General features: G+C 40.7%; 1 protein-coding gene across 3 annotated transcripts in view; it reads right to left on the bottom strand.

Moving 5' to 3' along the window:
- Positions 1-1,209: 1,209 nt before the first annotated feature.
- Positions 1,210-14,537, bottom strand: part of MPPED1 (metallophosphoesterase domain containing 1) — a 65,872-nt gene continuing 52,544 nt past the window's right edge. For 2 of the 3 annotated variants that reach the window (XM_014940182.1, XM_014940184.1), the window contains exons 5-6: positions 12,868-12,983; positions 8,073-8,251 (exon numbers count right to left, since the gene is read on the bottom strand). In XM_014940182.1, the coding sequence (XP_014795668.1) occupies positions 8,088-8,251; positions 12,868-12,983 (280 nt within the window). In that variant the 3' untranslated portion in view covers positions 8,073-8,087. Of the gene's footprint in view, positions 3,941-8,072; positions 8,252-12,867; positions 12,984-14,537 lie in introns of those variants that run through there. The other variant, XM_014940185.1, reaches the window with a different exon arrangement.

Below are 14,537 nucleotides of genomic sequence, written 5' to 3' on the forward strand. Positions count from 1 at the left end.
GGCTGGGGTGCAGCTGCAGTGGGTGGGGGCTGCCTGGGAAAAGGCAGCTGCTCAGATGGGTGCAGAGTCCCAGCTTTGCTCGTTCCTTGTAGCCAAGGAACATTTCACATCCTCAGCCATATGTGACTGAGGGAGGTAAAAATAATCTTGTCTTTTTTTTTTTTTTTTCCATTGACATGCAGCGATATCTCCCCTATTCGTTGTCAAAATGAACTGAAATTAAGCTCGGTAACAATTCTGCCTGGTGACGGGCACGCACGTATTAGTGATACACATCAGCACACCTCCGGGAGCGATGCTACTTGGATAGCAGTGAAGGTCATTGGTGGGGAGGTGGGACGGGAAATGACTGGAGAGAGCATCCCTGAATTTTAAATAGAGCTGACAATCGCAAAACTGCATTTCTGGAAACCTGCCTTTTCGTGGCCTCCGTAATCTGAGGTAGATCAGATGGGAGGCAAGACGGGCAGGCCTTGAAATGCGCCCACAAAATTAAAATACAAATAGCAGTCAGCTCACCTTAACCTCCCTCTCTGCAAGGTTCGTGTCCTTAGGGTCAACTCAGAACATGAACCATTCTTCCCCTGACTGCGGCCTGCTCCCAAAGGATGGCATCCCACCTCCTGAACCATTCTTCCTGACTGCGGCCTGCTCCCAAAGGATGGCATCCCACCTCCTGAACCATTCTTCCTGACTGCGGCCTGCTCCCAAAGGATGGCATCCCACCTCCTGAACCATTCTTCCTGACTGCGGCCTGCTCCCAAAGGATGGCATCCCGCTCCCCGACCGCTCACCGCCCCATTGCAACGCTCCCTCGGGCTAGCTCTTCCCCACCTCACAGCCACGTCTGGCCTATTCCCCCACCACAATACATCAGCTAAAGGAAGCGGGTGCCATTTTCCCCTCTGCAACCCCAACTCGCTGCCTTCTGCAGGAGATGTGGTGGCCTGAAGCTGGCAGGGCACCTTCTGCCCCATCGCCCCCAGCCCCTCTGCCAGCTGTGTCCCCCCCGTCACAATAACAACTTTAATATCCCACAGACCAGCTCCTACACCTGGAGAAGACAGGCAGCCTTTCCCACATGGAGCTGAATGCATGAGATTGATATAAAGAGGCCTTATTTTTTGTTGTTTTTTTGTTTCTTTTTTTTTTTAAGACTTTATTTGTCTAACATGCTTGACCAAAAAAATTACAACAACAATCAAGTTATGCCAAAATGATTAAATAACCTTTAAGCTTTCATACCTCAAGTACTTTAAATGATATTTTGAAGTAACAGCTGCTTTCGTATCCTTCCCACATAAAAATACACAGTATTTTGAAGATAGCTTAGGAAAAATTATTTTTAAGAGAATAGTTTATGGTCGACATAGAAATTTCGTTGAGGCTAATAAAAGGACCTCTTCCCCCCACTTCTAACATTTTCGTCTCTTAAGTGCCATGAGTGAATGTAAACATTTCAGACTTCTTTAACATACAGCCAATTTCCTGCCACATCTGTTTCAAACCGCTTGAATTGTGACTAGCTAGGACACTTTTATTCTAACTACACGCTATTGCTCATCTTCCCAACGATGGCGGGAGTTCATATTCCACTGTGAATTTCAGTCCTTGCTGATTTAGGAGCTGATCCTGCAATTTCTACGCCAATAAATAGCTTTGACAAAAGCGGCCCCATCTGAATGCATGGCAGACCGCTCACGCGCCCATGAACTCTTCACCCAAAAAAAAACAGTGGCAGGTGCCACCCATCCTCTTGGGTTTCATTTCAGGAGAAAAGCAGTGAATTAGTTTAGACCCCCAGTCACCCAACAACTTGCACGAAATGACGTAGAGCCGTGACTTGTCCTGTTTTCTGGTGGGTCCACAGCACGAGTTGGTGACTGGGCTGGGATGTCACTGCTCCCAGCAGCCGTGGGAAGAGCTGCTGCCCATGGGAAGCACCCAAAGTTTCTGCCTACCTCCCCTAGAGCTGAAGCTGACACACAGCCTGGTTTTGCGCCACGTGTGTGTGTGTCACATGTACATGCAGCTGCCACCTGAAGCTCAGGTTTACATCCACGTCTCAGGCAAAAAGGAAGACGCGCAATTATCCCCTGCGTGTGCGCAGATGGGGGCTACGCGCAGACCTGCAAACAACCCAGCTGTGTTGGTAGTGCCATGAGCTGCCCAATGCGTGTGAACAAGATTAATGTCTAGGTGCTGTCAGCCCCAAATTCAGGATATCCACGTTCAGAATTCAGCAGTGAAATTATCTCCATCAAGGCAAAAAGGCTCCTCTTTGAGCATGGAGAAGTCTTCTAGTTCAAGGCAGAAACCCAATCTTTGTAGGGCACGTTTGAAGCACTTTTTTTTTTTTCCTTTTTTCTAATTTTGCAATCAATTCTCAAGCTTCTGCCTAGAATGGGACTGAAATCCCAGCAGCTTCAAAACCTCTGCTAACCTGCAGGAAAGCCGCATGGGCAGCGCTAGCGTTGGCCATCCCAACCAGCTCCTGACATGTCCCCTGCCTCACCTGGCATCACATGCAACCCACAACAGATGGGTTTCAACTTGGTTGGTGATTTTCATCTTGGTCCTCTCCCGGCAGTGCCCATGAGCAGGCAAACAGCAATGACAGGTTTTCTGAGGTGACCCTGCTCTGTACCCATTGGCGTGTACTCGTCACTCATCGCACTTAGGCTACCACATAGCTACCCAAAAGTGAATGCCCAAACTCCACCTCAAGGTGACCCCTTCCCCTTGACATCCACAGCGTTCCCCAAAGACAAAAGGATCACCATGACATTTAATCACTTCGGACTGGGGCCAAATTCAAACCAGTAATCTCATCACTGGCTGCACGTCCCATTAACAGGTTTTAAACAAATAGTCCCAGTGGGTTTTATTTAAAATACCACTCCTGAACAGTGGTTTATTTAAAATACCACTACATAATTTTTGTGGGTTTTTTTTTTTTTTGCTTTTTACATACAATCACGTATCGCCTTACCATATGAAAACACAGTAATGTTTTTTTCTTCTTCTTTTTTTTTTTTTTTTTTAAGGGAAATAATATCCTTTTTTTCACAGGCGAGTCCAGGTTACAAATTCCTGAGTTTATACTGCACTTAACGCAGTCTCCCTTCTTGAATGTTGAGCTGTTTACAGCATGCTGGCAATATGTACCATTTCCCTTACCATCTGTAACGCCAGATGTAGTAAAACTTCATTTCAGTACAGTGAATTAGGGCCTCTATTGCATTGGTTTTGAATAGATGCAAAGACTTAGACCTGGAGGACTTGAAATAATAGCTTTCCTCCTGTGACTGGTCATTCATGCACCATCTTTTATATTTGCCATGTTAATTAAGGGAAAACATCTTTACCATCATTTTTCTTTTACCAAAAGCTCACTGGGAAACATCTGAAATGAGGAAATCCTAGTCTAAACACTTCAGTTTAAACTGAAAACTTTCTTAAAGAAACACTCCTTTGAAAGACATTGCTCTTTTAATAAGTCCAATATAATGTACGGTATATACAAAAGTCCCTACTTGAGATATATATATATGTATATGTATATATATATGTGGAATGCATTCACTTTTCTGTGTTCACAAATATTTTAATGGTGAAATGTTAAAGTCTTTAATCTGTTTCTGGCACCAAAATGTCTTTGTTCCTCATCCACTTTTGTCACTCAAAATGTATCTGTGAAGAGCTAGCAGGGAAAAAAGAAGAAGGTTTTTGCTTTTTGTTGAATGGTTCCCTATTGGGATTCTCAGCCAGCAATAGAAAGTTGCTAATGTGTTGGGCACAACTTTAAATCCTCGTTATAATCATGTGTTCCTTGGAGTAGGTAAGTCAATAACTATAGGTGGATTAAGTGGCTGGTAATTCACAGTGCACACAGATGCATTCACATAGGTAGTAGTTCCGTCAGCCATGACACCATAACCTACAAAGAAAGAAAAACTCTGGTTACTCTCATTAGTCTTTATTATCTTTGTCTTTTTTTTTTTTTTTTAATTATTCACCTTGATCACGCAACAGTAAGCGCCACATTTATTACTCAGAAGGAATTTCAAAATTCTCTTCATGCAAAACATAAAGGTCTCCTGAATTAATACCATCTTTGTCCTAGAGCAGGACTTTTAACCATCTTTTAAATTGTTAAGAAAAGCAAAATGGACCCTCACAAGGCAGTGGCTACAAACTCTGGCAGTCAGCTAGCCAAACCTCCTTAGAAAGACAGATATTCTTGTATGCAAAGCATTTTTCTTAAAACCTTCTTAGGTTTGGAAAGGTTGGGAAGATAGAGCTTAGACAATTGCAGCACTGAAAAAAACATGCTTCTGGTCATTTTGGTTTGCCATTGTCAGCAAAACCAGAGAAATTTTCACCTTTCTGCTTTTTTTTTTTTGTCCTGTCATGTACATCTTTTAAGCAATCAATGAAGAAACAGCATTGCCTGACTAAGGAGAGTACGTGTACATGTGCACCTGGGCAGGATTTGGCTGGTAGGAACTTCTTCTTCCCACGTGTTTGAACTTGTTGACCAATTTCAACTAAATTTGATGGATAGACACTAAAATGCCTGCCCAGGCAGAGAAAACATGGCTTCATTAATACATTCTCTGACAGACAAGGTGAATTCACACCCTAAGACGCCATAATGTTTCCACGGGAGAGAACACCCTTCTGTATGTCTCACCAGGGGCAAAAAAATCCTTAACTACATCTCATGTCTGACTAGACACCCAAGCCAAACAATTCCAGAGCTAAATCTGCAGAAAATCAAACTTCTAGCTCGAATGCCTGTAGAAATACAGTGAAATGCTGTTTCAGAAAGTAAAGAAAAAGCCCTTTTACTGCCCCGCCGGTATGAAAAAGTAGACACATCTCCATCGTCACAAATCTTTTCATTAAGGACTAAGAAAAAAACATAAGCTTGATTACACTAAAACTAAAAGCTTAATGTTGGAAACTCTCATTGAAATATTAAGATCGATATGAAGAAATATATTCACAATAAGAAATATATGATTTGGGGGAAATCACCTGGTAGAAAGCATTTCTACGAAGATTCAATCTCACCATTAATGAAGTTAATAGTGAAATATATTCGTTGCTACATACACCAAGTTTCACCTATTGAAATCCTAGGTACCCAGGATCCTATAGTTTCTCCGAGTGCAATTTCATGTCTTATAGAAGCATCGCTAGTTGCAGAATTTACAAACAAAGAAACAGTAGCCAAATTCCTCTCTTTTTTTTGTTCTTTAAAATACCCTGAATAATGCAGGGCCTCCTGGACTCCCCATGGAAAAACCACTCTCTAATTAGGGACTAGGGAGGGAAGAAAACTCTGTCAGGTTCCTGTCACAGACATTTCTTTAAATCATTTGCTGTTTGCCACAGAACAATTGTTCTGTGTAAAACACAAACTGCACGGAGGACAGTCAGCATTGCTGCTGGGACTTTCTGTCTCCTCGGCTACACGTTTGGAGAGAACAGAATCAGCTTGCTAATGTGCTCCTTTTGCTGGAAGATTCCTAACACTGGAGTTTTCAGTCTCACCCAACTGCCTACAGTTTCCTCGGCCATGACCTCAGCCAACCACTGGCTGTAATGGGCAAACTGGGATTTTAGCCATGCTCCTTGTCACTTCCACGGGTCTATCAGCAGCAAGTCCATGTGTAGAAGTGTTTTTTGGCAGAGACAGCAGTGCAGAGGGGGAATAGGGAAGAAACATCTCTTCTAAGCATCTCTTCCTCCCGGATGTTCAGTAAATGACTGCTGCAGATGTAGCTATGCTCAGTCAGGGGAAGAACTCATCTGTTCAAATCATGCATTCTCTCTACAAAGAGCAGCTTCGTTTGCACAGGCTGCCTGCAATGGGAATTCTCCTCTGCAGAGATTTAGCATCCCACTGCAAAACAGGCTATGCGGTTCCCCATTTGTTTTCTCTAAATTATGATAGTTAACAAGAAGAGTACCTTGTTTCTGTGTTCTGATACCTACTGTGCCAGCTGGATTAATTCGCGAGATTTACCATTCTGTGGAGGTGCCATTCTTTTCCCTTGGGAGCCAAAGCTGGGCTTGGTCTTAGCAGATGTGATTTTGTTTACCTGCCTGAAGCTTCATGGCTTGCTAAGTGTTTGCTTATATCCCCTGCAACCCACTTGGCTTACGGTTTCTGAAAAGACAATGAGTTTGAACCGCATTCACTAGCTCTCTTGTATGGAATCTCAAAGACTGGTATAACAGCAAAGGGTTAGGAAAAAAATACTGCCTGTGTGTTGTTTGTTTGTGATGTAAGAGCATCTTGGACATTAACTAGGCATTAACAGGTCAATGCGAATGAGACACGAGGAGAACGGACTTAATGGCTGAGCTGTAAAATAATGATCTGAGTGCTTTCTCCATCAATTTTAAACCAGCACCAATGTGACTCCTAACCTAGCGTGGTGAAAGCACCAAGCAGCAGGTCAGAGCAGGATTTCTTGGGAAGGGTAGTAGTTCTTCACAGCAACAGAAGTTATCTGAATGCCAGCTACTCCAGTTTTTGTGTTTGTTCATTTCTACCCTGGTGAGACCCACAGGTACCCTTCAAAGGCTGGAGCAGTCCCAGAAGCAGAAAACTGGCAGTTGTGAAGCACCTTTTCCCGCCAGTAAGTTAATACTGCCAAGAACTACGCAGCTGATAGTAGGTGCTTACATGCCAATGGTACACTTCTGCACAGCCCCAGGGTTTCTTTTGGTAGGGGCACTGCTTGAAGTCTTGCTGCCACGATATGTGAACAGGACAGATTTCTTTATAGCAGACAGCATCTACCTTTCCCTTTGCCTGGAGATGAATTCCTACTGTCATTGACTTCAGTGGAGCATATTTGTCACCACTTACTGACTTAAGTGAACTAATTTTTTTCTAGTTAAAAATCAAATAGTCAAGAGAACCACTTTATTTCATCTGGGTACAAAATGTTTCCCCTGCCAAAGCAAATAAATACATGAATAAATATCTTGAACATCTACACAAGTCAGTGGTGACCTCCCTCTTGATTTTAACTTCATATAGGCACTAATGGGGAGAGACAACCTTTATTGTACAATCTTGAAGATTAAGTCTTAGAAGCAACCCCCAACGCATTCTTACCCATTTTACAAACACAGAAACTGCGACAAAGAGAGCTTACATGAGTTATTTTAAGTCACAGAAATTCAGCAGAGGAAAACACAATCCATCAATCCTAATATTTAGTCACTTTCTATACCTACTGGACTCATGTTCTTATTTTAAAATTCACAGTAATACTTTCTGTGAAGGAGGCATCACCCTGTTTTATAGATGTAAAAACTGAAAGAGAAGTTGAAAACCAAATATTGAAATGTGGGTATCAACCAATTTCATCTCTATACATGCAGCCAAATAAGCATCTGAATTCCAGAAGTGCTTCAGTTCAGACATTCAAGTTTGAAAATTGCTAGTTAAACCAGACAACAGAAATGTGTTCTGACCTTCATGGATATGTCCAAAAACATGAAGCCTTGGCTGTATTCGTCTCTGGACTGTGTTCAGCAGCTCAACACATCCTACCCGTTGCATTTTCTTAGGAACCCAGTCTAGAAAACCTTTGGAAAAGAAAGGAAAGCTTTAAAAGAAGATAGGTCATCTGCAAAGCTGTTCTGCTATACAGTGCTTCTGAGATTTCATGTCTTGTGATTTCTCATAAGCAGCCATAGAAGAACTGACATGGAAAAAACAGTGTTTGCCTTGGTAAGTAGAAGAGGAAGGAAGGAAGGAAGGAAGGAAGGAAGGAAGGAAGGAAGGACAGTTATTTTAAGTCACAGAAATTCAGCAGAGGAAAACACAATCCATCAATCCTAATATTTAGTCACTTTCTATACCTACTGGACTCATGTTCTTATTTTAAAATTCACAGTAATACTTTCTGTGAAGGAGGCATCACCCTGTTTTATAGATGTAAAAACTGAAAGAGAAGTTGAAAACCAAATATTGAAATGTGGGTATCAACCAATTTCATCTCTATACATGCAGCCAAATAAGCATCTGAATTCCAGAAGTGCTTCAGTTCAGACATTCAAGTTTGAAAATTGCTAGTTAAACCAGACAACAGAAATGTGTTCTGACCTTCATGGATATGTCCAAAAACATGAAGCCTTGGCTGTATTCGTCTCTGGACTGTGTTCAGCAGCTCAACACATCCTACCCGTTGCATTTTCTTAGGAACCCAGTCTAGAAAACCTTTGGAAAAGAAAGGAAAGCTTTAAAAGAAGATAGGTCATCTGCAAAGCTGTTCTGCTATACAGTGCTTCTGAGATTTCATGTCTTGTGATTTCTCATAAGCAGCCATAGAAGAACTGACATGGAAAAAACAGTGTTTGCCTTGGTAAGTAGAAGAGGAAGGAAGGAAGGAAAAATACTTGAGGAAAACCATAAAAGCTCATCCAAAGTAAAAGGACTATGACAAATCTTGCCAGTTGTTTTTCAAGGAAAAAAACATCCTAACAATTAAAGCATTTTTGCACTGCTGTTAAAGGGAAAATTCAATGCCTTATCTGTTCTTCTTCCATTAAGAGAGCGAGGTATAAAAAGCAGTATGTCTAAAGAATCTCAATCAGCATTTAGCTATTTAAATCTAGTCCTGGGATCTAGATTTTAAAATTGAACGCTTTAACTGATGTAATGGAATCTGTGTTGCTAATAATAGAACTATATTGGTACCACATTGAATCTTACAGTAGTGGAACTCAGGTAAGGAACCCACAGCATGCCTAAAACCAACATCCTCAGGTAAAACTGGTCTAAGCACTTCACCATAGAGCAAGCCCCACTAGCCTAGATCTATGGACCTTTGACAGGAAGAATAACTCAGCCCTTCCACAGTAGATGTTTTTAAGTGCTACATTTACTTGCATGAAGGCTGTATAAAAATGCATTTTTCATGAACACGGACAAAAATGTACACCAACTTGCTTCTATGTCTAAAAACATACTGCCGGGGGATGCTTACTGCCAACTGAAGTCTCGTGTTTCCTTCAAAGGAGTAGTATAAGCAGTATGTTGTTGTATTAGAGGGTTTGCAATAACCAATCTTGTTTTCCTTCTATTGTTCTGCCACTTTCATCAGGCTCATATTTGGAAACCTAAAAGATATAATCATTCTGTTTTTCTTTAGTTGTTCTGGTGCTTTCCCTGTGTGCCTTTCATAGCTTTGTATCTCTGATTGCTGCGATAGCATGAGTAGACTGTGCCTTTGAGAAAGCAGTAGTCAGCCAGAGAGGTAGAGTCTGGACCCAGTTTTCATATGTTTACTTTTGAGATCCACTCAAGCATGGCTAAATAGCAGCTAACCAACTGACTTAAAAGACCAGAACTGTGGTATACGAGCTTTGGAAAAGCTCTCAGATTTGCTAGAGCTTCAGGGTAGGTTCACACACTGAGAAATACCTTTTCAGATGCCATAGTTGGAAAACTGAGCTCATTATACTGGGGGGTTTTATGAAAATAGTAAAAATTTGCCTTTGGATCATGGTTACTCATTCAGAAATGAGTCGGGAATTTGGAATCCTAAGTGTCAAATAAAAGGAAGTTCTGATAATGGCCACGAACTCCTAATTCAATCCTCTGCCTGTGAAGATGCTGCTTGACTCCTGTCGGGGGGAGGTACAAAGACAAAGCCCCACTGAACTACAGAGGGAGCAGAGCAATGCTCAGGTCTGGTAACTGATTTTTCCAGTCACTCTTGGTAGCCAACACAGGTCAAAATTCATTGTAGGAAATAGTAAGTATTTAAGATGTCAAAGTGCAGCCAGCAACTTCTCTGGAAACCGGTCATGCTTTTTTTTTTTTTTCAGAGCAAACATGTCATAACCATAGGGTTTGTTACTTCAGTGATTTGAAACAGTTAATTGTCAAAACGTCTGTGGTGAACATAAAGCCAAAAGTATTTCCACTTCAAAAACTTCACAAACAAAAATCCATAAAATTAACTTCTCCATTAAATTAAGCATTATTTATGTTGAACATGTTTTTGTTTACATGCATTATCACCCTTCTGAAGCTTTCCCATATGTTTGCAGCTTATTATGTACACCTGACTACACAAACTAAGAATAATTGATTACACCTAGCTAACAATTAGAGTTCATCTTAGGGTTTTTTTAATGTTTGGTTACTTGAAACAGGTTTCTGCAGCTGTCAGGAAAGTATAAATCTTTGTCACAGACAATCAAGCAGACAGCTACAAATGAAGACTTAAAGGTGAAATTAAATTAAACACAAAGAAAGAAAAGAATAGTGAACTTTTGGAAGAGAAATAAAAGAACCATAAATGCAGATCTTTAGGATCCAGGGAAAAGACTTAAAAATTTATACTATACCCATGCTATTAAATACATGGCATATCTTTATTTATAATAAAGTGGTGACTAATTACATTGTCAATAATAGCTGTTTTAACCTTTGTTTTCTCATCCCATGTGAACCTCCTGTGTATCCCTGCCCCGGTTTTGTCCCAAAGCACTACTCTAATACAGAAAAAAAAAAATCCTCACATTTTTGTTATGCGCCTAACTGACTTAGAAACACAAAGTCCATTAACTCTTAGTAGTGCTTCTGCACCTAAATCATGCAGGCAATTTTAAATCTATCTAATAATGTGGTATTAATTAGCTCAGGAGGATGTGCGCTCTTTTGAAGTGAGGGAATGAGAAAAAGCACAGAAAACAGATGATGGACACAATTTAGGCAGTCATGCTGGAGAAAAAAGAGGAATTTTCAAGAGCGCTGATTGCTATTTACGATCATTAGGAACAGCTCTAGTGATGCTGTCCAAGATCAGAACAACAGTAATCAGCTTTCTGGTTAAAATAATTGCCTGGGAGGGTCAAGGAAGATCCTGTCTCCCAAAATGTCTGTGGACAGAGCTACACAATAAGGAGGTTCTGTAAGTTAGGCAGAGTGCTCATTTCTTTTGAAGTGTCATATGTTTGTTGCCATGGGTGTCAGGGAGATCAACAGCTGATGCCCTCAGGCAGAGGGCTCTGTGTTTGGGCCATCTATTAGCGCCTCAATAAGAAAAAGACAAAGAAACAGGAACTTGTGAAAAAAGAAAATCCCTGGAGGATGGTAGGAGCTCAAAAATTCAAAAAAAAAGAGAACAAATAGTGAGACATGGGGATGGGGGGAATTCACATTACCCCATTACAGTCAGTGGAGATGAGCAGCTCTTCCTCAGAATTACTGCAATTATTAAATTACTTTTCAATTATTAAATCTATTATTAAATTTATTATTAAAGCATGTCTGTGGAGTGCCAGCTCTGCAGTGCTCACTAGAGGTTCGCCTCCCTCTTCTGATCTTCTGCTGCCTGGAGAGGCCTGGTGACTAAACTAGCAAAGGTGGCTGAAACTGGGTGGTGTGAACCCCTCTCTCCACCTTCCGACACTGGATTTCCAGTGCTACAAACAGGGATGTTCTTGGGATCAGCAGAAAGTTGGATTTCTTTACAGTTGATCAGCTGTTTTTTATAAGAGCTTTAGAAGTGCTGAAAAAAGCTTCTGAAAGAGTTTTAAATGCGACTTGTAACTAAAACTGTATCAAAGACCCAGTGTCGTGCCTTAGATCATAACATCAATTATCCCCGCTACTAACCATTTGGAGCTGATGTCTCAAGGTCTAAACAATTAATTTCTGCCATCCACTTTTACCATACAGGTCCATATTAAAATCAGCCCATGGCATGGCGTGAGGCTCCACTTAGGTGAAGTATCAAAACACACGCCCTTACTGTGAGAAACCATGCTCACAAAGAAGCCCTTTCCCCCCAGGATTAGTGACCAGTGGAATGCAAACACGTCTTTCTAAAGAAAACAACAAAACACAAACCCTTTAGATACTTCCTCCTCCAAGCTCTGAAAGAAGAGAAGAAAGGGTGGAAGACAAGAGGGTTTTAGCTTCAGGAAATTGGGGAATCTAAAGGTTTAAAGAAACCAACTGCCTCCATTTCACACAAATCACTCCTCTGCTGTAAGATTCAGCAGAACGCCTAAATACGTGCTTCACTTTCATGCCCATTTATTAAATCAGTGAGAGTAAAACACATAGTTACATTAAATATAGCTTCCTATATGTTAAATACTTTGAAAAACATGTTAAAAGCCTTAAGCCTTGATCGAATGTGGACAAGCTTCTGTGATTATACTACTTCCATAACACAGATAATTTCACTACTGTCTAGGAATACAAGAAATCTCTCCTGGCTTTTACATCACCTATAATAATATTTGTAAAACTCGAATGCAAAACTATTTCTTGTTGGTCTGTTAGTGTTGCCAGAATGTATTAAAGATAGGCAATTCACAAACACTGTCCAAAGAACAGGCAAGCAATGTTGGGTTTGTAAGGCAGAAGATGCACCAAGTCAGCATGATGAGGAAAAATACAGAGTGGGTACTTGGTGGTGGGGAAATGCTACTTCAAGTAAGGGAGATAGACAGTGCTAAAAAAGTAAGATCCTTATCCTGCATTTCTTTTCAAGCAGGCTCCATGCTTTAAATCTCCTAATTTCACCAGTGGCAGAGTGGACAGATGCACAGGAAATAGACTTTGCTTATTTATAAAACTCATTAAGGCTTTATGTGTTAAGGCTTTATTTTTTAAGCCATTATTTAATTCCCTATCATTAAGCATAGGTAATCATGAAACGAAACTGAGCTGAAGCCCTGGTGTTGCTGAAATCAGTACTGCTGTTACTTTTGACTTTTCTAAGTCAGGATTACACTCTTTGTCTAAGCAGAGCCATCAGTTGCTGTATAATCATCTGACATAGACAGCTAAGAGCACTAGTATTTTCTTACCGAGAGGTGGTCCATGTGTTATAAGAATATCTATTCCATCTGGAATAAGGTTCCATTTCTCTAATAGTGCTTGGCCTCGTGGAAGATTAAAGCCCCAGCCATAAAACCAAGGTTGCCTGCCAAGAGAGGAGGAGAATGTCTTCAGTGCTACTTCCATGTACTGGTTATCTAATTAAAATACGGAGACTGACTCTCTACTAGCATGGAATTTGGAGATACAAATAGCATTCATTTTCTTCTTTCTGTGCACAGTAAAACCTTCTTTCCATGCAACCAGTGTTGTTTAAATTGTGTGGCAAACCACTGCAGTCCTTACCACTTTCAGTAGGCAGCATACAGTAAAATATTCACAGTATTCCTCTAACTACGTGAAAAGTCACTTTAACAAGACCTGGGTACCAAGATCTCCATGTGTGGATTAGCATGCTGGACTCCCACAACATCTAGAAGGACATTTGTCTCAGACACTTTGGTATGGATATATGTTTCACATTGGCTCCCGTCACATTTGGCCCTTAGCCTATGACCAGCTGGGCAAGGACAGACCCTGGCACAATGACAGATCCCGCTCCAAAGTTGGAGACATCATCTATGCTGTTTTGTTTCCCTAATTGGAAGCATCCCATCAGAACAAGAATACTGCTTCTTTTCTTACATATAATTTTCTTCTGTCCTCTGGTGTGTTGACTTGCTTTTAAGTAAGACTTTCCATATTCAGGATTTCTTATCAGACAGGCATTTACATTTTTTAAAACATATTTACGGAGCAGCTCATCATGGAGCAGTGAGACTGTAACACAGCCAGTCAGAACACAATTTATCCATATCTTGCTGTCCCATTGATTAAAAAACTGTATTTTGTAGCAATCATATCACAGTGGTAAATTATGTCTTGCTGACTATGCTCTAATTCTAGGTCATAAAACTGATGGGTTAGTTTAAGGCCGGAATTTTTTCATAATTTTTTGAGTGACATGTTCTGGCCATATCCATATTTGGAGAACAACAAATAGGCTGCTATGATTTAATAAGGTCTATGATAATTGCAGCTTTAGTGTTTATAAATACATACACATCAACCAGAGCTCCCTTTGAGATGTTACTTTGTTGAGGAAAGCTTTACACTCCCTCACCACATCAAAAGACAGAAAGAATTCTTTCAAACAAATTCTCTGAATTCCACTTTACATCATGTATGGCAAAGACAAAAGAAAATACCCATAAAGCTATTATTCGTCCTCTTCTACTACTGATGCTTTACTAACATTTCAAAAATTAACATGTCTGCAATCTTCATGATGATACATTTCCCACTTTTCCTTTTGGAATGCTGTAAAGAGACACGTCTATTGAAAACAGCTTAAAAAATAGAGCTTGCTAAAATATAAAGGGATGTGGCTTACCCGAGGGAAGAAAAGAAAATTCTGCTACAAGGGAAGGGAAAAGGGGGCTTTACAGAATGTTTCCTGCCTTTCTTCCACAGATATAAGAAAGCCTCAACTTTTCTAGACAGATGACTGAAAGGCTTTCTGTGTCCATCGTTCAGAGCTCATTTCCTCGCTCTTCATCACACAGCGCCCTGGATAACCAGGGTCTGGATAAACAGGTGTCCCAGGGAAAAAAAAAAAAAAAAAAAAAGGAGAAACTTTTAACATCTCCCACGGGGCCAA

Source organism: Calidris pugnax, unplaced genomic scaffold, assembly GCF_001431845.1.
Source record: "Calidris pugnax isolate Ruff unplaced genomic scaffold, ASM143184v1 scaffold36, whole genome shotgun sequence".
Lineage (NCBI taxonomy): Eukaryota > Metazoa > Chordata > Aves > Charadriiformes > Scolopacidae > Calidris > Calidris pugnax.